Source organism: Ixodes scapularis, unplaced genomic scaffold (assembly GCF_016920785.2).
Source record: "Ixodes scapularis isolate PalLabHiFi unplaced genomic scaffold, ASM1692078v2 PGA_scaffold1__304_contigs__length_218370807, whole genome shotgun sequence".
Lineage (NCBI taxonomy): Eukaryota > Metazoa > Arthropoda > Arachnida > Ixodida > Ixodidae > Ixodes > Ixodes scapularis.
This window is the reverse complement of record NW_024609846.1, coordinates 100,055,827-100,082,775: the sequence shown is the minus strand read 5'-3', so window position 1 is coordinate 100,082,775 and position 26,949 is coordinate 100,055,827. Positions and strand designations below refer to the sequence as shown.

The 26,949-nt window shown below is 47.4% G+C and overlaps 1 protein-coding gene across 1 annotated transcript in view; it reads left to right on the top strand.

The window, feature by feature from the left end:
* Positions 1-26,949, top strand: part of LOC115315581 (carbonic anhydrase 15-like) — an 83,185-nt gene that overhangs the window by 32,306 nt on the left and 23,930 nt on the right. Inside the window, exon 2 of the mRNA XM_042290276.1 lies at positions 24,424-24,600. Coding sequence (XP_042146210.1) covers positions 24,424-24,600 — 177 coding nt within the window. The remainder of the gene's footprint in view (positions 1-24,423; positions 24,601-26,949) is intronic.

Below are 26,949 nucleotides of genomic sequence, written 5' to 3'. Positions count from 1 at the left end.
CCAGGGTCTGCGGCGGGCAGCGAAGCAGGACGAGAGGGGTCCAGTAGCGGGGTGTGTTTGGCGTTCGTATTGATAGATGGCGCTACCTCCTTATCGCGACGGCTTGTGACAACCGTGGTTTATTCAAGTGAACATAATATTTTTGAATTGTACCTACGGGTATAAAATAAATGCGGACAATAAAAGCAAAACTTAAAGTTAAAAAACGCGTCTGCATAACGACGGCGCTTCTGCTGCCAACGGATTTCGTCTGCGTGTCGTCTGCTTTCTTTCGCTGGTCGTCTGGTCGTCTGGGTCGTCGCCCGCCGTAGACCATGGCAAATTTCTTGGCCCTATTTTTTACAGAAAAAAAACTACGCTTTGTAATTTTACAAGAGAAAACCGACCTGTGAAATACACCTTTGACGAAAAGTTTAGATTACTACGTGCAGGCGTCGACTTTACGGTCCATTTTAGATCAAGCCTGGTGACTTGGACAACCCTATATATGCTTAAGATGTATTTAAAGATAATAATTTTGATATATTTTGTTTCGTATTGTGCAAAACTAATTTGTTGGTAAATAACATGCGAATGTGTCTTAAAAACGTGTTTATTTAACGTGATTCGTGATTCTTTTTTTTTTTTTTTGCCTTGAAATTTTTATTTTAGTTTTATATATTCTGTCTACATGCCAAAACTTTCCATAAAATACTGGGTGGTTCCAGGAGCGTCCAAGCTCTTTAAATCGACCGCAAAATCCAGTTTCTTAACCTATCGCGCTACGATTCTGTGCAGCATTGCCAACAGATGGTGTGTCTTTTTTTGTAAAATTTGCAAAGAGCGAACTTACCTAAGGAAAAAGTAAAGAAAGAAAAAGGCTTAGCTCCTATAGAAACGCAGCGAAGCCACCGGTCTTCAAACAATACGGCGCCGTTTCACATGGGAGACAAGAGATGGCGCAAGCGGTCGCGACGCCAACCGCCGCCAACGAACGAGCATACAGCAAATTCTAGAGCCCATCTCTTTGCTTGAACATAAAGAGGGTTAAAATAGAACTTCACGAATACCAATATTCCGTAGGATAACGCAAGAAAACGAATTTTAAACTGAATAAAACGATAACCCAAAACCACCCCGTGGATATCTGTGAAGCTTCGATGGAATGTCGTGACGACAAAATGCCCATAAGAGCAGCGCCACAACGGGAAGTACGGTCACTCATAGGCATTACTTAGGCCTGAACGTAGTACCGACTCCCGAGGCGCCGAGACGCTTTGGTGAAGAAAGCAACAGCAGAGTTGGCCACCGTTCGTATGAGTATCGGGTGGTCTTTCCGGCAACGTTTCTTTGGGGTGGTATGGAGATTGTGTACGTGCGATGTAATATTCACGCTACGAAATGTCTGTTTAAACGAGCCCGCATGCCCACCTTTCCTGATCACGAGATAGCTGCCTTCGTCGACCGCAACTGATAACAAAGTCGATCGCTAAGAAGTCAACACAACTACCATCGTTGCTAAAAGGAGACGGCCCGTACGGCTCTGCAAAGCGGCGCGCATGTAAACAAATCCCTGCGGCGCTTTTCGGGGATGCGGGAGAGAGCCAACGTCCAGGAAGATACGTTTGGAGTAAAAGAGTGTCAGCGTTCTTAGTAGCCGCTTCGGGAACGGTCTTTTACAACCGATTTTATGAACCGCTGGGCCTCTAGACAATCGCAACTCGATGCTGACGAGACGCTCGGCAGAGAAAGATTGGACCGGCATTGAGTCGCTCCCAAAAACTGCTCCTCGACATGTGTTGGCGTATCATGTCGAAATAAAATGGACATCTAAAAAAAGTGTACGTACCCAAGCTGCGAAGGCAATCCATATGGCGTTTATTTGAGCTCTATAGACGCTTGGCAGCAGCTGTGCATGGACGCCGCCATAACTGACCTTCAGTTTTTGTTTCCTCTTATTTCGTTTATTTCACCTCATAATTACCATAGCAGGCCAGGTTATTGCCATATTAGATTCAACTGTGTCCTTTTCTAAAGCATCGACCTTTGAGAGGATCGTCAACTACCGTTTCAGTTGCTCGGCATCTCGGTAAGACAAGAGAAGGTCAGCAATGGCGGCTGTAATTTGGCGCGTGTGTAAAGCGTCTATAACACACACACAAAAAAAAAGGGAGATTGAATCGAGGAGAGTGCCCCTTCTCGACGAGATCGTTCGTCACCGCTGCATCTGAAAACAAGCTAGGTACGACGAGGGGAAAGACTGGCCTTCTTACCCCAAATTAGAGGTCAGGGTTCACACTATTCACACGAGAAGGGTCCACAAAGGTCGCGTGGGCGTATTCCATTCAACAAGCCACGATAGTGTGCAGATGGTCTTGCCCCGGATCGTCGAAGTGTTTTGCTAAGCCTAGCCTCTTTGGTGGTCGCTTGGTCGGTGGGTCCTTGTCGTTTTAGCTTTTTCAGGTATCCGTGGTTCTAGCGTTTGTCTCCGCCGCGGCGCTCAGTTTCAATTACTTTTTTTTTTTGCTTCTTTTCTCTCGTTGGGACGCGCACAGAGAGCACAGAGAAATGCACGTTGGTCGTCGCGACGACGTAAAGGCCCTGTCACACTGAGGCAACACGACGGCAACAGCAACACAACACGTTGTCCAACAGTCGGGCAACTTGTTGCTCGCTCCCCGTGTTGTCCGACAAAGCTGTCACACCGCGGCAACAGCACGACAACATGGACGACAACTGAAATGTTGGCTCGGTATGACAGCTTTCGGCAACAAAAACAGCAGCAACTTGTGTTGGACAACGAGTGTTGCCCTGATCGCTGGTTGAGCGAATTTCGGGCCGGCAACACGACAACATAGATAGCTTCGATGGTAGAGCTAGACCCCTATCAATAAAGTCTTACTCAAACAAAGGCTTGGAAAACGTTATTCAACAATAATTAGGGCTGGCGTGCAGCTAAAATATTTTCGATTAATGTTTTTTGCTGCGCAGTTACGGAAAGCGATTTTCGAAATGGTCACAGCTACGGTCGTGAACGTTCAGACTGGTTTTGAAATTAGATCTCCCGAGAGTCCAGCGCACATTACGGATAGTGAAATAAAATGGCATGCCTACTCACCCACTAATAAAGTATGATAAAAATAATCCAGAAAACCTAAGATTAAAAAGTCGAAGCATAAAACGACCACTCTGATCATCATTGTTGATGCTTGGAACTTGGAAACAGCCGCTACCAGACACCTGATTTGTTTTAAAAATACCCAGGACGTTTTGGGCGAATGAAGCGATCACATAGCAGCGGTAGGCCAGTAGACAGCGTTGAAAAATATTTATTTCACCGATTGTTATGAAGGCCGATGGTGTCGGTGTCGCAGTTTTGAAGCACTGTCAGTTCAGCTCAACACCACGCTACAAAAGACGCTTTGGGGTACTGCCGGTGCTAACGTAATTTTACAGTAGAAATAGAAATTGCATGAAAGAACCGGACAGAATCACTTCATACGGTGGCGTAAATCCCGAACATACATCAGCGATGTCCCTTTCCTCGGTTAGGGCTATCTGCTTTGTCAGCAAATGAAGAACATTTCGATAAAATAAAGAGCGAAAAATACTCCCTGTGTCAAGTTTTCTAATCACAGTCACTAGTTGATGTCGTACCGTGGTAATTCCCGGCCCTTCGAACGCACTAGCGCTTTGTAGAGTCACATTTCCAGCGGTTCCGCGCCGCACACGAACGAAGGTAAATAATCAAGATGGCGGAGTGTTCCCCGTGTTGTCCTCGCCGTCAGTGCGGTGTGACAGGGTTGTCGGACAACAAATCGGGCAACACGGTTGCCGGGCGGCAGCAGCATGTTGCCCGACTGTTGTTGTTGCCTCGATGTGACAGGGTCGCCGGCAACACGACTTCCCCGTGTTGCCGGATAGAGTTGTCCAACTGTTGCCTCAGTGTGACAGGGCCTTTAGCGAGCGATGTTGTCGGCGATGTAAATTTGATCATAAAAAGTGCGTAAAGCTTTGTAGCTGTCGTAGGCGTGGTCGTAGGATCTCATCGTAGCGTGCGAAAAACTTGCGATAATTTCGCTTCGTGAATACGCAACCTTTCTTAGGTTTTGCTGTAAGATCGTTTTGTGAATAAGCTCTGTTACCTGTTGCGGACGACGAAGATAAGACAGACGGGTCGTACAAATACGACTCTAGGCAGAATCGCTTCTCGGCCATCATGGCCTGGTGATGTAGCGGCGTGGTGGCATCTTCGTCCTTATTAATGTCATCTACTCACCGCTCTCGTCGCGCTGGTCGGCGACCATTCACTCGAAGCGGCTCTGCAATATCCTACAGCCCTCGGGTACTTCGACTATGCGAGATTGTAACACGCTGACGCCACCAAGTGGCAAGACTCATAACTACGGTACGCTTGGCCCTCCGAGGCATTATGACGTCGAGACCGCGCAGGATCTCCCGAGATGCATCGCGCTCTTCGACGGCTGATTTTGAAGCGCTCGCCGAAATCCAGGCATTTAGAACGAAAAATACAGCCATCCGCTTGAAATATGACTATGCGATTATCAATTACAGGTTTATCTGATTCCATTTGGACTTATCTCTAGGTGTTTCCTGCATATTTTAAGTTTCGATTCAGTATCCCTTTAAAGGGGCCCTGCAATTACTTTTTTACTAATTTTTAATTTGCACCGAACTTGAGCGCACTGAACGTAGTAACCAACGTTACTAAAACACACAGTTGGGAAACTCGCCGTTGAAACCTGGGCCGCTGGCGTCCACCGAGACCGAGCTAAATACGACAACAGCGCCACTCTTTATCATTTGTCTGTACTGTGATCACCTTGAGCTTTTAGAAAGCATGTTTTTGCGTCAAAACAAACGGAAGAGACTCTTTTTGTACCAAAGTCATTGGAGTTTAGTACAAAATGAGGGGCCCGTGATGTTCTTAAAATCTTTAGTTTGCAAGGTTTTGCGGCAAAATTAATATTGTTTTTATATAACCATGCCTCAGCGGGGCTTTCAGGGGTGCCGCCCCCGTCTCCCCAGCGTCCGCTGGGGAGACGGGGGCGGCACCCCTGTAGCCTCTTCCGCTGTATATGTTTCGGCGCCAAAATGCCCGATTACAGCCAAAAAGACGTCACATGCAGTTCCTCGAGTGGCCGCTGCGGGAGAAATGGCGGCGTTGTGTTCGCCATTCGCTCGGTTCACTTTTCCAGAGCAGTCTCCAGGGCATGCAGTTTCCCAAATAAGTGGTTTAGTAACGTTGGTAGTAACGTAATGAAACTTCAATTTTCTCGAATTTCGCTTTATTTTAAAAGTTATTGGGGTAGTAACTTAATTAAACTTTTATTTTCTCGAATTTCACTTTATTTTAAAAGTTATAGGCAAACTAAAATTACAAAAGGAAGCAAAAAATAACCTCCTTCATGACGTCCTTGGTTGCTTGAGTGGCCGTGAACTAGAGGTGGGGTAGTGAGCGCAGCGAGCGCTCACGGCTGCCGCACTTCGTGTCGACGGCGCGAGAGGGCGCCACTAAAGCATGTTCTGCATAGGCTGTATGCAGCGGGCAGCAAGAGCGGCTCTCATCGCATTTGCTGCGCGACTAAACACTAATTCGGCATGACACTTCATTGGCCACACACGACAGCAAACACAGGGTAAATATCAGTTCAGAATGGGAGCCACTTCGCGCTGCCATACTACGAAATGGCGAAACCGCCAGACAAAGCTGCTCGCCGAAGGCCTTCGGAACGCTCGGAGCCGGTCGGATCCTTCAGTCCCTACGACCGCAGCGCCGCCGCGTACATCCGCGACCTTTACGTGTCGGCGCCTGATTCCACTACTCCTTTCTAGTATGAGCCGCCTTTTCCACCGCTTGGTGGCGAGTATGTCGAAGGGTCATTTCTTGTTTCCGTACTTTATAAACTGCATTTGTTTCTTTTCTGATCTGAAATACTGAACCAAAAGTACTTTTATAAATAATTTTAACGTTTCGCGCCACTTCCATTTTGTATTTCGACTACAAAGAAGTTTTTAGCAGCTCTGACCAGTAGTAAGCCCAGGACCAAAGATGTCACATATCGCGCGCTTTCGGTACCGCGGGTCGCCCCCGTCGGTGGAGGAGGTTTCCGCTGTCGTCCGGTTAAAATATGACGCACTGATATTTATTAGGGAGTTTTCGTAGACCGCGCTGCCCCTTCCGCTAAGCGTTCCGCAACGAAGAAGTTGCTACTGCGCCTGCGCGCCGATAGCCTTGACTGAGGAGTTCCTGCTATCGTAGCGCGTTGCGGAGGGCCTTGCGGGACGGCGAAAACGGTCTACGAAAACTCCCTATTTACTCTCCCCGTGCCCGCTGGCTTGCCCGAACCCCAAGAGACGTGGAAACCGCAACAAAAAGAAAAGGTAGACGCTTAAATATGATTGCCGGGCCCCTTTAAGCAGACGATCTTTGCGACTCAAAAGCGGCGCGAGCTTTTCTGATATTAGTTGCCATTGCATTATTTTATCATCTTTACTAATAAAACATATTGAATGGACAGATAAGCGATTCAAAAAATGGTTTATCGGGATATTTTGACTGTTTTTTGTTTTTTTCGGGATACTGATGTCGTCTGCTTTGCAGTTCCTTGTTGTTACCGTGCCTGGTTTTGTTTCTGCGACTGTCGCCACCTGCGGAACGCGCGTTGCTTTTGAGTCGAAGAGATCGTCTGCTAAAGACGCCGGCTCTCGGTGCCGTATGCTCGTTCGTCGGCGGCAGCACTGATCTCTATGACAATTTCTGGATCGCGTCTGCCCGCTCCGCGAATGGGGCCACTGGCGGTCATCTTTCTGGTAGTGTTATATTACCTCTAGCCAAAGTACAGCTCCTGCAGCCACAACGAGGTAGAGGGGCTTAGAGCGATAAACCGGGGTTCCGGTCTGCACTCGAAAGTGACCCCCATAAGGCGGCTGCCATTGTACGCAAGTTTGACCACTCGTCACATGACCAAACCAAAGACGTGACGTCACAGGAAAGATGGCAGCGCCCATGCAGCGGCTGGCCCCAGCTGGGCCGGAGCTTGTCGGATGCGGTGAGCTGATTTCAGACACGAAAGCCGTCATATGAGGCCGATCGAAAGCGACTTCAGAGTTCAGCGTGGTGCCTGACGTAGGTATAACGTGAAAATACGGAGGAACGGTGTGCATTTCGCTAGTGACCGACGGGGATATTGCCACGAAGGAGACAATCGGCCTTACGTTGCTCGGACCTCGGATTGATTCGGACACCGCTAGGATAAATTTTAAGGCGACGTTTCTGTGCTCTCGTTGACCATCGGAACCCTCGAGATCTGCAATAAAGCGTGCGCAATATATTTGGATACACAGTTTAGCGACGGAAATTGCGTGAGTCGTGCTTGGCAGTGTGCAATCGTGGTGCCGCTTCGTTAAAATGACCGAAGGCTCACTTTGGTTGTGCGGTGCACCGGAGAGCTGCCTTGCCGCTTGTAGTTCCCGTGCCGTGCTAAATGATACTGTGCTGCTTCCCTAACTGTTCCGGCGTAGACGTGCACTTTCACGGAGCACAGGTGTGTGGCGTACCGAAGAGCTGCCTTCAAGCTGGTAGTTCCTATGCCATGCTTTAGGTGATGCTGTGCTGCTTCCCAAATTGTTCCGGCGTAAACGTGCACTTTCACGGAGCACAGGTGTTGCAGTTGGTATTGATTCCGCTGGTCTGTCGCACGTTTTGTCGACACCAAAGTTTCATCAACACTCGTTGCGCGAATTGCAAGCTGTATGGACATTTCATCGCGCGTGTCACCTACCCAGTCCACCCGTTCACGCCGCTTTGCGACGGCAGTCTGCAGGGGCTTATTACCAGAAAAGTGGTCCCACATCGATTTCAGTTCAGCTCGTCCACGGCAGCCGCCAGACCCCGAAGGAGAGGATTTATTCGGACAGAATGCCACTAAAGCAATGCAGCTTCTTTAGTGGTCAGGATAGACTCTTTTCTGTCTGTTTTGTTACATTGTGACGGATGCTTGCTCCAGTCCTATTTTCTATCAATATTTACTATTCTGGAAAGTTCCAGGCCATGCTCAGCTGTCATTGTATGTTCTGGTGGAGGTGCTGCGCACTTTATCCATAGCCCTTCACTCTGTGTGGACCCTGGCGGCTCCTCAGCCGAGTTGCCCGATAAGAAGACACGGGTGGCACATTATCCCGAGTCTTAAACCCCCGGCAAGCCGTGAACCAAGTCCTATCCCGATCCCGGCAGAAAAACTGCAAGACGAGAGAGTACCACAAGGACGAAACTCGGAAATACACCACGAAGAACTTGAAATCCAAGCCAGTCGCTGCTATCAGCAAGAACCACCGGAATTAGGTCTTTTGTCAGAAAAACCGAAGCGGACTAAGCCAACAATGACAAACCTGTAGCAGCAAACCACGTCCGCTCCCACCATCGTTTGCATGCCCGTTGCATCTCACACTCTGATGCGCTTTCACGCAAGGTGCGTTAGACATCGAGGGCTGGATTGAACAATATGTCCGTGTCGCCCGCCACAGTGGGTTGATGGACAACCAGCTAGCTCCTGCAGAACCTATACTTCTCGTGGAAGAAACTGCGAGGCACTGGTTTGAGAACCACGAATCCTCCTTAACGTCGTGGGAAGTTTGCAAGATCGAGCTGAAGTGCACGTTCATCAGTCAACATAGACGAGAGAGAGCCGAATTCCTGATTCTGTCCAGGACACAGCCCCAACGAGAGCGTCACCACCTTCGTGGAGGATGTTTTGCTTCTGATCGAGCACCCACGCCAACCCTGATGCTACAGAAGACAAGAAGCTAAGAATCCTGGGCGGTGGAGAAAAGCTCACCGGAGAAAAGCTCACCGGAGATAAGCTCACCGGAGAAAAGCTCACCGCGAAACCGGCAAATGTGGAGAAAAGCTCACCGCTTTTGTTTTTCTTTGACTTCTCGGATTCTGCGTGAAACGTGGAGATTTAACACAATTCGCATTCGCCACTTCATTTTTTTAAAAAAATGTCCTCTTTCTTGTAATATTCTTGAAGGCCATTGGGCATATTTACTAATTCCTGAGAAATTAGTAATCCCCCATTCTGTATATCAATAAAGCCGCAAAAATGATATCAGAACATCGTACACCGGTAAAAAAGGACAACAATTTATAGACAACTGAGGGTGCGCCGTCGGTAGCTCTGCCAAATAAAGACGTTTGTTCTTTGTGAGCTAATATGAATAGCGGTGTGTGAACCGTTTCAGCTCTAAATATTCTGTAGAGCCTAATAGTTAAGTAGGTATTTGTTGATGCAATCAGTGTCGGCTACGCTGTTTTCTTTCTGTTAATTTGACTAAGAAAACTTTAGTTGCGAGAACAGCTTCGTCCTGTCGTGTTTGTTGTCACGAGTAACAACGGTGCCAGTGTGCAGCTCTGAAAGTCATGAGTGGCTCACCTTAGAAGGGCACTATCACACAAAGGCAACGTGTGGAAACACCAGCACGAACGGCTAGAAAACGCGCATGTCCGCGGAAAAAAGAAGCCTGATATCCTACTGACTGTTTTATCCTGTTTTCATAGGTTAATAAAAGCTTCAAAGAGAATTTCAGGCACCGCGTTGTTGCGCATGCACTTTCGGATTTTCGGTGTTTAAAGTTTTGATTTTTAGGTTTTAGGGAGACATAAGTTTTCGAACTTTTTCATGTTATTCAAGTTCATAAAATTTTTAGTTAGGCTTTAGTTCCCTAGAGAGTAAGCCGCAGAAAACACTGGCCCGCCGTTATTAATTTGGGAGCAATATACTTAATAAGCTTGGCAAATAATACAAAAAAGGACATTTTCTTTTTGACAAAGCTGACGAACTTTAAAGGGGCACTGACACCCCAAAGGTCGTATTTATTTTTATTGTCTAAAACGATGCAAGTTGTAGTCATAGACACGCAAAAAAAACCGCATCGCGAAAAAAAATTTTCCCGCGCGCGCGCGCGCCTTTTTATTTTTGGCGTTTGATTTTCCCGCCTCTCGCCTCCTCGCTTCTTTTGATCGGTGACGTCAAAAATCAGGAAATTTAGAAGCTTTGTAGGCGACATTTCTATAACATTTAATTACGGCAATCTTAAAACATGTTTTTTAAAGCAATTGCGAACGCACTACGGCCCTTCTTTTTGAAATGCCAAAAATCGGGAGTTCGTTGTGGTGCCGTCTCCTGGATTTGATTCCTCCAACGGAAAACAGGCGACACCGCTCAAAACCGGTCCGCCGCAACGCCGGCGCTAGCCGGCGCTCGCTCCTATCTTCCTCGCTTTGGGTCGCCATGGCAACAGCAGGGAGTGGTGACAGGAAAGGGGACTCTCAGGTCTCCTCAATTTTTGACGTCAAGGCACCGGCGCCGATCGCGCGGGAACTTCGAATTCGGCATTTGGAAATTGTTTTTTTACTTCACGAATACTGAATTCCCAAATCTCAAATTTTGAGGGTAATGTCCCGGCATCGTTTTCAATCGTTTCGGATAATAAAAAAAAATATGATTTTGATGTGTCAGTGCCCCTTTAATGATAATAAAGTGATATATGTTACGCATGATCCAACAGCCTCCATATGAAAAGAAAAAGAAATCGGTGAGCTTTTCTCCGCATCCGCTGGTTTCGCGGTGAGCTTTTCTCCGGTGAGCTTATCTCCGGTGAGCTTTTCTCCGGTGAGCTTTTCTCCGGTGAGCTTTTCTCCGGGATTCAAGAATCCTATGTCCCTCATGTGAGGGACAACACCTTCAGCAGCCTTGTCCGCAACCCCACGACAACAGTCGAAGGCTTCATATAAATGAGACTTCTAACATTGAATGTACACTGCAGGCCCGAGCCTGTCCCTATCAACAACTCCCCAGCGTCTCGACACTCGAGTTGTCCAGCTGCAACTTCGACGCCAGGCATCCGTGACATCATCCACAACGGTTTCCGGGAGGAGATAAGGAAGCTAGTTCCTGCCATCAGTTGCCCGGGTTTTATTTTGATCGCCGAGATTGTTTCAGAAGCAGTTCGACAGGCATTTTAACTGGAGACTTCTTTGAGTGAAGCGGCATCTGACGAACTGAGGGCGACTTATGCCACAAAGTCACAACGACCACCACCGGCTACCTGTTACTATTGAATGCCAATTCAACGAGACACCTCAACGCCGAAGCATTCCCGACATCGGGAAGAACCAGTGTAGGTCCGCGCTAAACAAAGTACACCGAGGAAAACGGAGGTGTTGCGAATGGCCGACCGAAAACCACTCTGCTACCACTGCATGAGGCCGACCGTGTCTACTGGAGGTGCCCGTACCAATGAATTGGCCTGCAAAGGTTCGTGCCGAATGGCCCTCGACCACGTCTCGACGAGCGTCCGCGGAAGATTGAAGATTATCTTCGGCGGTCTTTGTCCCTGGTGTCGACATTACCCCGAAGCTCGTGATCTACTTCATCTGGACGGGAGGTAAGCACGACAAAGCAGGTGAGCGGCAATGCAAGGAGAGTTGATATGGTGTCGGTTGTCGTCCAAGGACAATACCTAATAATTTGCTGACACTAATTGTCTGTGTCCACGCCACGAAGCACACGATTTCCAACTTTGAGGGAGAATGCCGCTCAGTGACTTAAAGAAATAGAATGGTTGGTTGCTCTCAAAAGTGGACTGCAAGCATCACCAGACTTCACTTTGCCACATAAGACTTACACAAGTTGCAGTGGTCGCGGGATGCATACGAAATGGACGTGAAGTGGCTTGGATAGCAAACAAACATTGTCGCCAGCAATCAAGTCAATGGTACAGCAAAAGGCACAGCCACATAACCAATACATGCCCGAGCTTGCTGCATTGATGCAGAAAAACTATCAGGAAAATTTTGCGGATTAGAAGCCAGCCCTGCAGCTTCAGTGCATCAGATGTCAGTGGCCGCACATGACGTATGATTACTAGACGGCATCAGTCGGTCAAAGTTGCTACTCGACCAAACTGAACACCGACGTGCCAGGAGCGTCATCCCACAACAAGGTCCCCAGGTATTACGACTCAACGCCTGACAGGAGACTGTCGCAGAAAGAACTCGTTCTGGAACTATTAACTAGGAATCAATAATTATGTAATCTAGTGGAAATAAACATATTTGATACACTAACCAGATAAACATATTTCCGCTTGCCTTTACACCTCGAGAGTTTATACACCATGGATTGTGTTCACCGCACGCGCAGGTCCTTTTGAGGGCACTCGCATCTCTGACCCTTCAATAATAATTAATGGGACATACCAGACTGGCAGACTTGTTGCATTGGGCTCCGCTCATTCCACTTCTCCTGAACATGTGGCACATCCGAAAACCAACTCCAGTGATGTGAAAATGTTATTTATTAATTTATTCCCTTCAGGGGCCTTCGTAGGCATTGCAGAGAGGATACTTCAAACTACACACATTATAATAACATTAAAGCACACTGATGTAACTTCTTAATTGCAAAAACAAACACACCTCTGAGCATATACTTTAATAGTATGTGTTGATGCATTGTTATATAGCAGGACACTTTCTATATGTATGACACAATGGACCCTTTGCAGAACCCCATCAAGCAACACAACTGTTACTTTTGTTTTCGGCGTAGAGCACACAAATGGGCCCCAGTTCATGTCGAATGCTAATGCAGCATTCGAGTTCGATAGATGTCGAGCAGAGTTCAGTGATGGCGGACATAACATTCTTGTCGAACAAATGGCCAAAGTATAAAAGCCTGGGGTAATTATAGTAGCTACTGTAATTCGTTTCATCCCAATTTGGCAAAGGCTACACTCTCGGTGAGCCAATATGCACGTTGGAGAGAGGCACATGACATGTCATTCAGAGTGCTCGTCTGCACAGATTTGTCACACACCTTTGCTCTGTCTCTCTGATTGGTTCGAGGGGGCTGTGGTGGTTGCCCTTTTCCAGGTTACAATGATACGAAGTATAGGCAACCCACACTTTTCAAAAAGGTCTATTGAAGAGACCGAAAGGGATGGTCAACATTTTTTAACAAGACTGCTCTTCAGGCAAGGGATGAACACAAATATGAATCATCTTACCAGGTAATTAGAACAAGTAAATAATTGACCGACTAATATAATGCACTTTTGACGAAAAAAAGTATTGCTGCAATAAATCCTACAAGAGAGAAAAAGCTGCAGTTAATCTATGCATACACCAAAACAGTTGTTCTTATTGCAAGTCAAATAGCTTTGAAGCAGGTGCCTGCAACGATTTATTCATCCCAACACTCAATAAAACGTCATCCTCGTAGCTGAAAATAAGTGTGCACTTCGCACTCACCAAAAAAGGAAGAAAAGCGATCGAATATAGAATCGTCGATTAGCACAAAGGGTTAAAGATCGCAGGAGCTTCCTCGCTAAAAGTTGCTATGATTATTCGGTGACGCAGGGCTGAAACAACTTCTCCTAGGTCCTAACGCGACGTATACCTTTCGCATCGATTCTCAGACATTCCAACGTTCAAACAAAGCTAACAGAATGCGAAAATTTTATGCTAATACCACTCAAAGTTTTATCGATCCTCGAACAGATCCCGAATCCGAGCACCGGTACGGCGATAAGGCTGATGCTGTCTCACAGGTGTTAATATCCAGATGATCCAGAGCGATCTTGCGCAAAAACGGTACAAAGTCTCATTCCTTCATATTTTCACATTATACCTGCGTCAGTGAGCACGAAAAAGCACGAAATCGTCGGAAAGCAGCTGCACATCACGGTGGCCGCGCACCGAACAAACTCGCATCCGCCAGCTCTGGGCGCTGCCATCTTACCTGTGACGTCACGGCTCTTGGGAGGTCACGTGACGAGTGGTCACATTTGCGTAAAACATGGCGGCAACTGGGGGGGTGCCACTTCCGAACTTCCGGTTTATCACTCTAAGCCCCTCACCTCATTGTGCAGCCACTATCATCAATCCATGGCAAACAGCGTTTTGGCAGGCGTGGTGGCTGGCTGCCGTCAAAATAGGGTGGGTGATATTTCGTGCTTGGTTGAAATTGTTTCACGAAACATGTTCTTGAAGCCTGGCATGAACGGTAGCCCGATCTTTGAGGACCCGGTAAAAGTTGCACGAAATCGCAGCACCGGGGAAAAGCAGCACAGCACGCATCGAAAGTCGCATCGAAAGAAGCATCGAAAGCAGACATCCCAGACCCCCCAGACACCGGTAATGAGTCTGCTTTCGATGCGAGCTGCGCTGCTTTCCCCCGGTGCTGCGTTTTCGTAGAACTTTCGCCGGGTCCTCAAAAATGAGGCGACCGTTCACCCCGGGTTTCAAGAATATGCTTCGTCGAACAACTTCAATCAAGCACGAAATATCACCTACGGTACAGTGTACTAGATCCATGGCTATTTCATGGCAGCCTGCCGCCATTGCGCTGTCCGCCGTATTCAACGAGGTAGAGGGGCTTAGAGCGATAAACCGGGGTTCCGGTCTGCACTCGAAAGTGACCCCCATAAGGCGGCTGCCATTGTACGCAAATTTGACCACTCGTCACATGACCGAACCAAATGCGTGACGTCACAGGAAAGATGGCAGCGCCCATGCAGCGGCTGGCCCCAGCTGGGCCGGAGCTTGTCGGATGCTTTGTTGGTTGTCGTTCGTCTCGGCGAGTTGATGTCAGGTGCAGAAGCCGTCATATGAGGCCGGTCGACAGCGACTTCAGAGTTCAGCGTGGTGTCTGACGTAGGTACAAAGTGAAAATACGGAGGAACGGTGTGCATTTCGCTGGTGACCGACGGTGATATTGCCACGGAAGAGACAATCTGCCCTACGTTGCTCGCACCTCGGATTGATTCGGATACCGCTAGGATAAAATTTAAGGCGACGTTTCTGTGCTCTTGTTGACCGTCGGAACCTTCGAGATCTGCAGTAAAGCGTGTGCAATGTATGGATACACTACAGTTTAACGACGGAAATTGTTTCAATCGTGCTTGGCAGTGTGCAATCGTGGTGTCGCTTCGTTCAAATGCCCGAAGGCTCACTTTGGTTGTGCGGTGCACCGCAGAGCTGCCTTGCCGCTTGTAGTTCCCGTGCCGTGCTAAGTGATACTGTGCTGCTTCTCAAATTGTTTCGGCGTAGACGTGCTCTTTTATGGAGCACAGGTGTGCAGCGCGCCGAAGAGCTGCCTTCAAGCTGGTAGTTCCTGTGCCGTGCTTTAGGTGATGCTGTGCTGCCTACTAAATTGTTCTGGCGTAGACGTGCACCTTCACTGAGCACAGGTGTTGCAGTTGGTATTGAGTCCGCTGGTCTGTCGCACGTTTCGTCGACACCAAAGTTTCAACACTCGTTACGCGAATTGCAAGCTGTGTGGACATTTCATCGCGCTCGTTACCTACCCAGTCCACCCATTCACGCCGCTTTGCGACGGCAGTCTGCAGCGGCTCATTACCAGAAAAGTGGTCTCACATCGATTTCAGTTCAGCTCGTCCACGGCAGTCGCCAGACCCCGAAGGAGAGGATTTATTCGGACAGAATGCCACTAAAGCAGTGCAGCTTCTTTAGTGGTCAGGATAGACTCTTTTCTGTCTGTTTTGTTATATTGTCTCGGATGCTTGCTCCAGTTCTATTTTCTATCAATATTTACTATTCTGAAAAGTTCCAGGCCATGCTCAGCTGTCATTGTATGTTCTGGTGGAGGTGCTGCGCACTTTACCCATAGCCCTTCACTCTGTGTCTACCCTGACGGCTCCTCAGCCGAGTTGCCCGATAACAAGACACGGGTGGCACATTATCCCGAGTCTTAAACCCCCGGTGAGCCGTGAACCAAGTCCTATCCCGAGCCCGGCAGCAAAATTGCAAGACGAGCGAGTACCACAAGGGCGAAACTCGGAAATACACCATGAAGAACTTGAAATCCAAGCCAGGCGCTGCTACCAGCAAGAACCAACGGAATTAGGTCTTTTGCCAGAAAAACCGAAGCTGACTAAGCCAACAATGGCAGCCCTGTCGCAGCAAACCACGGTCACTCCCACCATCGTTTGCATGCCCGTCGCACCTCGCACTCCGATGCCCTTTCACGCAAGGTGCACAAGACGTCGAGGGCTGGATTGAACAATATGACCGTGTCACCCGCCACAGCGGGTAGATGGACAACCAGCTCCTGCAGAACCTATACTTCTCGTGGAAGAAACTGTAAGGCACTGGTTTGAGAACCACGAATCCTCCTTAACGTCGTGGGAAGTTTGCAAGACCGAGCTGAAGCGCATGTTCATCAGCCAACATTGACAAGAGAGAGCCGAATCCCCGATTCTGTCCAGGACACGGCCCCAACGAGAGCGTCACCACCTTCGTGGAGGATGTTTTGCTTGTGATCGAGCACCCACGCCAACCCTGATGCTACAGAAGACAAGAAGCTAAGAATCCCATGTTCCTCATGTGAGGGACACCTTCAGCAGCCTTGTCCGCAACCCCACGACAACAGTCGAAGGGTTCATATCAATGCAGCTTCCAACATTGAATGCACACTGCAGGCCCGAGCACGTCACTATTAAAAACTCTCCAGCGTCGCGACACTCAAGTCGTTTAGCTGCAACTTCGACGCCAGCCCCCCAGGCACCCGTGACATCATTCACAACGGTGTCCGGGAGGGGATAGGGAAGCTAGTTCTTCCTGCCATCAGTTGCCCAGCTTTAATTTTGATCGCCGAGATTGTTTCAGAAGTTTGACAGGCATTTCAACTGGAGACTTCTTCGAGCGAAGCGGCATCTGACGAAACGAGGGCGACTTATGCCACAAAGTCACAACGACCACCACCGGCTATCTGTTACTATTCAATGTCAATTCAACGAAATACCCCAATGCCGAAGCATTCCTGATATCGAGAAGAACCAGTGTAGGTCCGCGCTGAACAAAGTACACCGAGGAAGACGGAGGAACTGCGAATGGCCAACCGAAAACCACTCTGCTACCACTGCATGAGGCCGACCTTGTCTACTGGAGGTCCCGTACCAATGAATTGGCTTGCAAGGGTTCGTGCCGAACGACCCTCGACCACGTCTTGACGAGCGTCCGGGGAAGATTGAGGATTATCTTCGGCGGTCTTTGTCCCTGGTGCCGACATTACCCCGAAGCTCGTGATCTACTTCATCTGGACGGGAGGTAAGCACGACAAAGCAGGTGAGCGGCAATGCAAGGAGAGTTGATCTGGTGTCGGTTGTCGCCCAAGGAGAATACCTAATAATTTGCTGACACTAATTATCTGTGTCCACGCCATGAAGCACACAATTTCCAACTTTGAGGGAGAATGCCGCTCAGTGACCTTAAGAAATAGAATGGTTGGTTTCTCTCAAAAGTGGACTGCAAGCATCACGAGACTTCACTTTGCCACACAAGACTTGCACAAGTCGCAGTGGTCGTGGGATGCACAATAAATCTCCATTACGAAATGGAAGTGAAATGGCTTGGATAGCAAACATTGTTGCCAGCTATCAAGTCAACGGTACAGCAAAAGGCACAGCCATATAACCAATACATGCCCGAGCTTGCTGCATTGATGCAGAAAACTACCAGGAAAATTTTGCGGATTAGAAGCCAGCCCTGCAGCTTCAGTGCATCAGATGTCAGTAGGCGCACATGACGTATGATTACAAGACGGCATCAGTCGGTTAAAGTTGCTGCTCGACCAAACTGAACACCGACGAGCCAGGAGCGTCATCCCACAACAAGGTCCACAGGTATTACGATTGAACGCCTGACAGGAGACTGTCGGAGAAAGAACTCGTTCTAGAACCATTAACTAAGAATCAATAATTATGTAATGCAGTGGAAATAAACATTTGATACACTAACCAGATAAACCTATTTCCGCTTGCCTTTATGCCTTGAGAGTTTATACACCAAGAATTGTGTTCACCACACGCGCAGGTCCTTTTGAGGACACTCGCATCTCTGACCCTTCAATATTAATTGATGGGACATACCAGACTGGCAGACTTGTTGCATTGGGCTGCACTCATTCCACTTTTCCTGAACACACCTCTGAGCATATACTTTAATCGTATGTGTTGATGCATTGTTATATAGCAGGACACTTCCTATACGTAGACCCTTTGCAGAAACCCATCAAGCAACACAACTGTTGCCATTTGTTTTCGGCGTAAAGCACACAAATGGGCCCCAGTTCACGTCAAATGCTAATGCAGCATTCGAGTCCAATGGGCGCTGAGCCGAGTTCACAGTGATGGCGGACGTAAGATTCTTGTCGAACGAATGACCAAAGTATGAAAGCCTGGGGTAATTAGAGTAGTAGCTACTGTAATTTGTTGCATCACAATTTGGCAAACAGCAAAGGCTACAGTCTCGGTGAGCCAATATGCACGTTGGAGAGAGGCACATGACAACATGTCATTCAGAGTGCTCGTCTGCACAGATTTGTCACACACCTTCGCTCTGTCTCTCTGATTAGCTCGAAGGGGCTGTGGCGGTTGTCCTTTTCCAGGTTACAATGATACGAAGTATAGACAACCCATACTTTTTGAAAAAAAAAAGGCTATTGAAGAGACCGAAAGGAATGGTCAACATTTTTCAACAAGACTGCTCTTCAGGCAAGGGATGAACACAAATATGAATCATCTTATCCAGGTAATTAGACCAAGTAAATAATTGACTGACTAATACAATGCAGTTTTGATGAAAAAAAAGTATTGCTGCAATAAATTCTACGAAAGAGAAAAAGGTGCAGTTAATCTATGCATACACCAAAACAGTTGTTGTTATTGCAAGTCGAATAGCTTTGAAGCAGGTGCCTGCAACGATTTATTCATCCCCACACTCAATGAAACGTCATCCTCGTAGCTGAAAAAAAGTGTGCACTTCGCACTCACCAAAAAAGGAAGAAAGGCGATCGAGTGTAGAATCGCCGATTAGCACAAAGGGCGCAGGAGCTTCCTCGCTAAAAGTTACTATGGTTATTCGGTGACGCAGGCCTGAAACAACTTCTCCTAGGCCCTAACGCGACATATACCTTTCACGTCGATTCATAGCCATATCAATTTTCAAACAAAGCTAAGAGAACGCGAAAATTTAATGATAAAAGCACTCAAAGTTCTATCGATCCTCGAACACATCCCGGAATCCGAGCACCGGTACGGCGATACGGCTGATGCTGTCTCACAGGTGTTAATATCCATATGATCCAGAGCGATCTTGCGCATAAAGGGTATAAAGTCTCATTCCTTCATATTTTCACATTATACCTGCGTCAGCGAGCACGAAAAAGCCCGAAATCGTCGGAAAGCCGCTGCACATCACGGCTGCCGCGCACCGAACAAACTCGCATCCGCCAGCTCTGGGCGCTGCCATCTTACCTGCGACGTCACGGCTCTTGTGAGGTCACGTGACGAGTGGTCACATTTGCGTAAAACATGGCGGCAACCGGGGGGGAGCCACTTCGGAACTTCCGGTTTATCACTCTAAGCCCCTCTACCTCGTTGGCCGTATTACTATGATGGCTAGAGATAATATAACTCTACCAAAAAGGTGGCCGACCGTGGCCGCATTCCCGTCCATAGGTGGAGCTGGTCAAACGCGATCCAGCAAAGAAACAAGATCGGTGGGCGGCAGTTGGCGTCGCGACCGCTTGCGCCATCTCTTGTCTCCCGTGCAAAACGGCGCAGTATTGTTTGAAGACCGGTGGCTTCGCTGCGTTTCCATAGGAGCTAAGCCTTTTTCTTTCTTTACTTTTTCCTGAGGTAAGTTCGCTCTTTGTAAATTTTACAAAAAAAAAATGCACTATCTGTGGGCAACGCTGCACGAAATCTTAGCGCGATAGGTTAAGAAACCGAATTTTGCGGTCGATTTAAAGAGCTCGGCCGCTCCTTCAATCACCCAGTAGATAGAAAAAAAATATTACTAAGGGCATACTTATGTGTGAAATGGTCGGCTGTGCAAAGTACCATAGTAAAACCTTGGCAATCTCTACGCCTCGGGCTTCAAAAGTTTATGTCTCCGGAAGAAAATTAGCTACGGCTTTCGCATATAGCTCAACGCTCCTCCCAAAAACATGACTTAGACTTCTTTTTTTTTTTTTACATAGTCATGTAAATAAAAGTACATCCCGGACCATTATTGCATGAATTGACGTGGAAACACACTTCTGACTTCACGGGATGTATGAGGATTCGCAACTATATTTCTGCAACAATTCTTAAAGGGACCATGAAACGATTCTTTAATCAAATTTCATCCACCGCACGTCGTAAAAGGTGTCAAAAGAACAACAAAAACGCAAAAATAGGGAGCAAAAAAAGTCTTCGCTATAGAACTTTTAAAAGAAAACCAGACTCTTTTGCGCCTTTTTTTTTTTTTTTTCGAAAGCGCTCTGTCTTTTCACTAGCTGCGATGCATCCGTGGAACCGCAGAACGTCAGCCGAATCCACGTCGCCTATTGGGTACGAGCCTACCTCACAAGCACCGCGATCATAAACAATAAATAGCCGGCAAATGTTTCCTAAAGTTTTTTTTTTTTTTTTTTTTATTCAGATTCACATTTTGTAGCATAATTAAAGATGTGACGAAAATTGCAAAATTTGATAATGCTGAGAGCCAAGCGCCATCTGTCGTGTGGTAAACGAAGCAACTACAGTAGGGCCGACAGCGTCGTTCAGTTACTTGGCCGCGACGATCAACGAACGTTTATTTTTCTACGTGTTTTTCTCGCGCGTCCCGACTTCCAGCAGCAAGAAGAAAGTACTTGAAACAGACCGCGACGAACAAGAACGCTGGATCCACAAACACCCGAGAAAAGCTACAACGGCGACGAATCTACCGACGCCGACCAGGCGAGTTCGACATATAGGCCTAGCAGGCACTCCGACTCGGCGCAGCGTTGCTTCAACGGTACTTGGCTAAGACCGTCTGCCCACAAGCGGCTGGCGTGCTGGATGGAATATTCCCGCGCGACTTTTGTGGACCCTTCCCGTATTATAGTTTGATTGCTGACCCCAATTTTAGATTAAGAGGTGAAATCAATCTCTTCCCCTTGCTTTCCGAGGCAGTGTTGACGAACACTGTCGTCGAAAAGGGGCTCTCGTCGATTCTCTCTTCTTGTTTTGTGTGATATAGAGCTCAAATAAACGCCGTATGGATTACCTTCGTAACACGGTATGTACACTTTGTTATTAGTATGCCATTTTTATGCTGACACGACTGCACGTCACCGTCGAGCTATAACAGCTCGTGGGAGCTACGTGCAATGCCGGTCCAACCTTTCTTTGCCGAGTGTCAAGTCAGTATTGAGTTGCAATCGTAAAATATTGGTCCTGAAGCGCTTACCAACAGCGCGAATACAGCACTTCCATCAAACGCGCGCGTCCGCTCCGAGTGTGAACAGGTATTTACGTGGCTCTTGCTGACACTGTCGTAGTTCAAACATATCTTTTTTAACGTCGGCTCGCTCCTGCATCTCCGAGGCCGCGAAAAACGCCGCGGCAATTTGTTTCCATCTACGTCGCTTTGCAAACGACTGACACGGGCCGCCTTTTACCAACAATAACAGCTGGATTGACTTCTGGAGTCTTCACCGGAAGACTCGCCGCACTTCCCAACAGGCATGCCGCTGTATGGGACTAGTCCCATGCTGTCGCTGTAGTGCAACATATATCATTGAATTTCGCTCAGCTGCGATGTGTCCATGGTTATCGCGGCGATGAGAGGCGCCGATTCAGAAAATACGTCGGTGCCATCAGCGCAGTAAAACCTACCGGCGCACCCCCAACTCACTCGCCGCCGCAAACGCTCCCATCCTCCTACTGCCGAGAGAACTTCCGGTTCCTGTCCCAGAGAGTATATCACGACCGTCAAAATTACGCCGCAGGTTGTTGTGCGGTCAGTTGGAGAGAAAGAAAAAGTCGACGTTTCATTAATTTTTTGTGTAGAAGTTAATAAACCGAAACGAAAACGGATGCCTGTTCCAACATGTGGCCTGTTCGGTATTCAGTGAACGTTGAAGGTTTAATATAAAAGTTATCTGGCAAAAGGAAAAATATCATTTCATGGTCCCTTTAAACGCATTTTTAAAGAAACATGTTTTGCGGCACTTGCGAATGCATTATCGCCGCTTTTTTTTTTTTTTTTTTTTTGAAATATTAAAAACAAAGCCCGAAAGTGGCGCAGAACGGCACTCTGCCAACTCCTGGTTTTCTGCTTGATCTCAAATATGGAGACCGTTTTGACCGTTTTGACCGGTGGTTTTGACGGCTGAACCCAGTGGTCTCTATTGTAGTAGACTGGATCGCGGACCGCGGCCTCGGCGGCTGGGGCCGAGTGTCGCCACCGGCGGCCATTGATTGACACCAGCCAATCCATGGGTCTATATGGGAAGGACGAGAAGTGCCCTTTCCCCCGTTTCTAAGCTGTTGTCGGCACTGAAACTTTTTGGATGCTTTTCGATAAGCACGCCAAATTGCTTGCGTACAAACATTAAAACTGACAGCCCTCGCAGTTCCTATAAACTAATATTTTGTGGTCGAGAGTGACTCCGCTGTAGTGCAAATCAATGAGGCGAGAGTTACCTGGAGTTACCGAGGAGTCGGTACCGGTTTCGTTGAGTTGGGTTTAGCAGACGACAAGCTCGAAGGCTTTGCTACGTGGAATTTGCTCACTCCCGGAAAACCGCTGTCGAGATGGAACTTCTTTGTCATTCATCAACTTCTGGGCTTCTCCGAGGACGGTCTCATTGACGGCAATTTCCTTCGCTTACTCCACTACGAGAGCAAGCTTACCAGCTCAGCCGTAGTTGCTCCGATACGTTTGATTTTTTTAATCGGCGTTCGAACCTTTGACAAATACCGATTCGATCTCCAAACGCCCGAAATAAGGATCGCAGCACATCATAAAATACTTTTTATTATAATGCAATTAAATGCAAAGGTGCAAGCGAGCTGGACAAGAATGACGAAAGTAATCCCTGGAGAAGGGGAACAAGAGGGACGAAGGACAAACATAAATTTCCAAACACAGCTAGGTGACTGGTGAGCGACCGAAAAAATCCGTCTGGTCCGGGTATCGAACCCGGGACCTCTCCATTACAAGTGGAGCGCTCTACCAACTGAGCTAACCAGGGGTTAGACGTCAGTAGAGCAAACGGGTTTTATCAGCTGCCACCAGTCGAACACCAACAAGGGTGAAGCTAACCCCTGGTTAGCTCAGTTGGTAGAGCGCTCCACTTGTAATGGAGAGGTCCCGGGTTCGATACCCGGACCAGGCGGATTTTTTCGGTCGCTCACCAGTCACCTAGCTGTGTTTGGAGATTTATGTTTGTCCTTTGTCCCTCTTGTTCCCCTTCTCCAGGGATTACTTTCGTCATAAAATACTTGCCTCCGAGCAGAGCGTACATGCTCCAATATTTTTCCACTTTTGTGCGTTTCTCCCATACACCCGCGGGTATTGTCTGGTGTCAAGCAATGGCCGCCGGTGGCGACACCAACGGGCTCCCGATCCGCGATCCTGCCTATTACAATAGAGATCAGTGGCTGAACCAGCTGGCTGGTTCAGCCACTGAGAAATCTGCAGTTACAATGTTGATCAGACCTTTTTTGTGCCAGATGGCTTGCGAACTTGGAAGTAGGCGCTCAGAAATTAGGTTAATTTTTTTGTATATAATATGTAACACTTTACCTAATATAAATTACTATTTTTACATACCCCTACTGTCGCAAACGATCGCTTGATTTAACGACGGAAAAATGGTCAGGACGTTTCAAGCACATAAGGATGTTTAAACTTTAGTTTTCTTACCCCGGAACAATAAGTGTGAAATGAGTTGACAAAAATTACTGTAAGATCGTGCAAAGTCAAAACGTTTATTGCCAATCTTGAGGATGCATCCTTAGGAAACTAATTTGCCAACTAATGAACTTGACCTGTTTTAGATGATATTTTGTTTTTCGTGCCTCGTTGTATTGCTGTAGGCTAGTGTTTTTACTTGTACCTTCTTAAAATACACACTCGTGGTTACACTCGGATGAGTCTTCAGTATCGTTAAATAAATAAAAAAGGAAAAAAACACATTGTCCAGTGATTGTCTAACTTGCCGAGCAGTCGACGGGACGAGGATAGAGATGTAGGTTGCTCTAGAACGAGAAGCGCGCACGCAATCGTGTTACGACGCTCCCGGTTCGGGCACCAAGAGACAGCAACGAGACACCAGTTCACTATCTACGTCATCGATTGAAACACGTGGGAATTTCAAAGTAGATTTTCCAATTCGTTTTTTCTTGATCGCATTCACGTAATTGGTATAATCCTTAAAATTCAAGACTGGTGTCTAGAAATCATTTCCAGTAGTTTTAAGCAAGAAAAAAACTTTTTTCAATATTAGTGACTCATTGACACATTATAAAATAATCCATAGCAACAAATTAGCCTTGCCTCGTTTTCTTTTGAAACAGGTGTAAATTTCTGGTCCCAGCTAAGGTTGGATCCGTCCAAGAATGAATGCGGAAACAGCAGTCAATCGCCGATTCACATCCAAGTGAGAAGCACAATATGCGCCTACATTCCGATGAGTTACATCAACTACCGTAAACCACTGCTGTCTCCATCCATCGTCAACAACGGTCACACCGGTAAGCGGCATTTAAAGGCGCAGCAAGCACGAATAGCCGATTGCCGTATGTTCTTGTTTATGCCACCGGAACTTGTAATGCGGCACTGGAAAGCGCGCATTGGGGGAACCAACGTACGTGGTATTTGAAAAAAAAAAAAGTGAAAAAAAAACAACAAGTGAGCTGACTTAACTTCAGGTAACACCCATGCCCAAACCGGGCTTTTAGGGGTGAAAATAACTGAAATTAAATGAATAACAAACCCTTTTCAAAATCAAGTCAAGCAACATTGGTGGTCGCCATCTCTTGGTGATCCTGGTGACATACCACACCGCCTGGTGATAATTACGAATGCGCAGAGGGTAAGCAAATTGGCGAAGGAAAGAAATCATGTTTTTGGTTCTTAACTTTTAGGCTAGATGGCGCAAGCTACCGCCCGTTATAAGGGGTACAGCCGTTAGCATCTATCCATCAATCCATTTTTTGGACACCAGACGTGCGCTTGGATCCCAGATCTCGCCGAACGCTTATGCAGTGCTCGTTTTCGATGCGAGTTGAGCCGAGTCCACGTCGAACACTGACGCGGCCATCGTTCTTGATACATGCTCGGAGTCGGTACCCGAACACCCGTGAACTCGAATAAAATTGGCGACAAAACTACTATACTTGTCGCACTTAAAGAACAGGAAGCATGTTCTGCTCATGGTTCAGACGCTGCGCAAAGTAATGGGATTTGGACGTCGGGGGAAGAAATGATGCTTTCGGCCCTTGGAACGTGTACGTCTTCATAAAGTAATATAAAGTTGGTCTAAAATACACCTACATCCATCTTAGTTTGCTACACATAGGAGGAAAGGAATAACTCTCATCAAGGAGTCGCACTCTCTTTTTTTTTTTTTTTTTCCTACGGTTTTTTAGGTGATTACGAGTGTGTTGTACGCACTTCTCAAAAGAGTCTACTTCGCCCTTTAATCGTTTCGGACGGGCCTATATCCACAGACATATGGAAAAGGCTACAACGGCAAAGATCACACATACCAAGCGACCGCCTTGGGCTAGCTCGGGGAGCTTGGCAGAATATAGGCGTACACTCTAAGAAATGCCTGCGCGTCTACTTACCCACAAAACACTCGAGGAGCCAAACTCTGCGATCTACGAAATCAGCCCAGCGAATTATGAGGCGGACCATCTGTTTAGACCTCAAAATTAAGTCTGCGCTGTGGCATTACGCAATGCAAGCATGACGCTTTCCATTGCGTAATGCCGCAGCGCAGACTATATTTCTTGGTCTAAACGGATGTTCCGCCTCATCATTCGCTGAGCTGATTTCCTAGATCGCAGAGATTGCGTCTTTGAGTGTTTTGCGGGGAAGTAGACGCGCAGGCATCTCTTAGAGTGTTGCAAGGCACTCCGACCTGCTCCGGCGGTCCCTGGCCAAGACCGTCTACCCGCGCGACCCTTGTGGACCCTTCCTGTATGAATAGTTGACCGCTGACTTCAATTTTTATTTAAGAAGCCAGCCTCTTCCCCTTGTCATCCCCTTGTTTTGCGAGGGAGCGGTGACGAACGCTGTCGTTGAAAAGGGACTCTCATCGATTCTATCTCATTGTTTTCTGTGATATACAACTCAAATAAACGCCGTATGGATTACCTTCGCAATATATGGTATGTACACTTTGTTATAGACCCTTTCCTGAATTCAGTGCCATCTGGTGATTCAAATGGCAGCTTATCTTTTACTATGCTAATGGCGGCAATGAACCTGTGGTCTGCAGTATTTTATGGGGCACCGTCACTTTTAAAGGTCAACAATAAACGACAATGTGCACTTCACTACAATTATTTTTCAATCTCTCTTAGTGTCGACGGCGAAACAAATGCAGCCAGTCGGAACGAAGCGCCAACCCACATAGACTCCTTGATAGAGTGAAGCCGAGTGAGTGCTACTAACAGATTGACTGGGACCGAGTTAGAAATGAACGCTTACGCAGCTTTTGCGTCCAATTCCTGCTTCACGCTGCGCTAACATCTGGAATGTATAGGTCTCGAATCATCTGCTTAGGAGCATCTTCAACTTCTTCCTTCCTCAGTAAACAGAGGGCCGCCATTAGTATTATGGTGCCTGGATCGCGTCTTCGACTGGTGTGTTTAGCGTCCTATCTCGCCCATACATCAAAAGTGGTCCCGATGTGGCAACAAATGACGCCAGTGTCATGCTGTTGCCTGTCACGATCCTGGCGGTTGACCGTAGAAATGCTGGCGAAAAGCTCGAGCGAACGCGAGTGTCGCTGTCGTCGCGGCGTCCCTTTAGGCATCCCAGGCGTCCCAACTCCGGCTGCTCGAGCTTCCGTGAACTGTCACAGTAAAAAG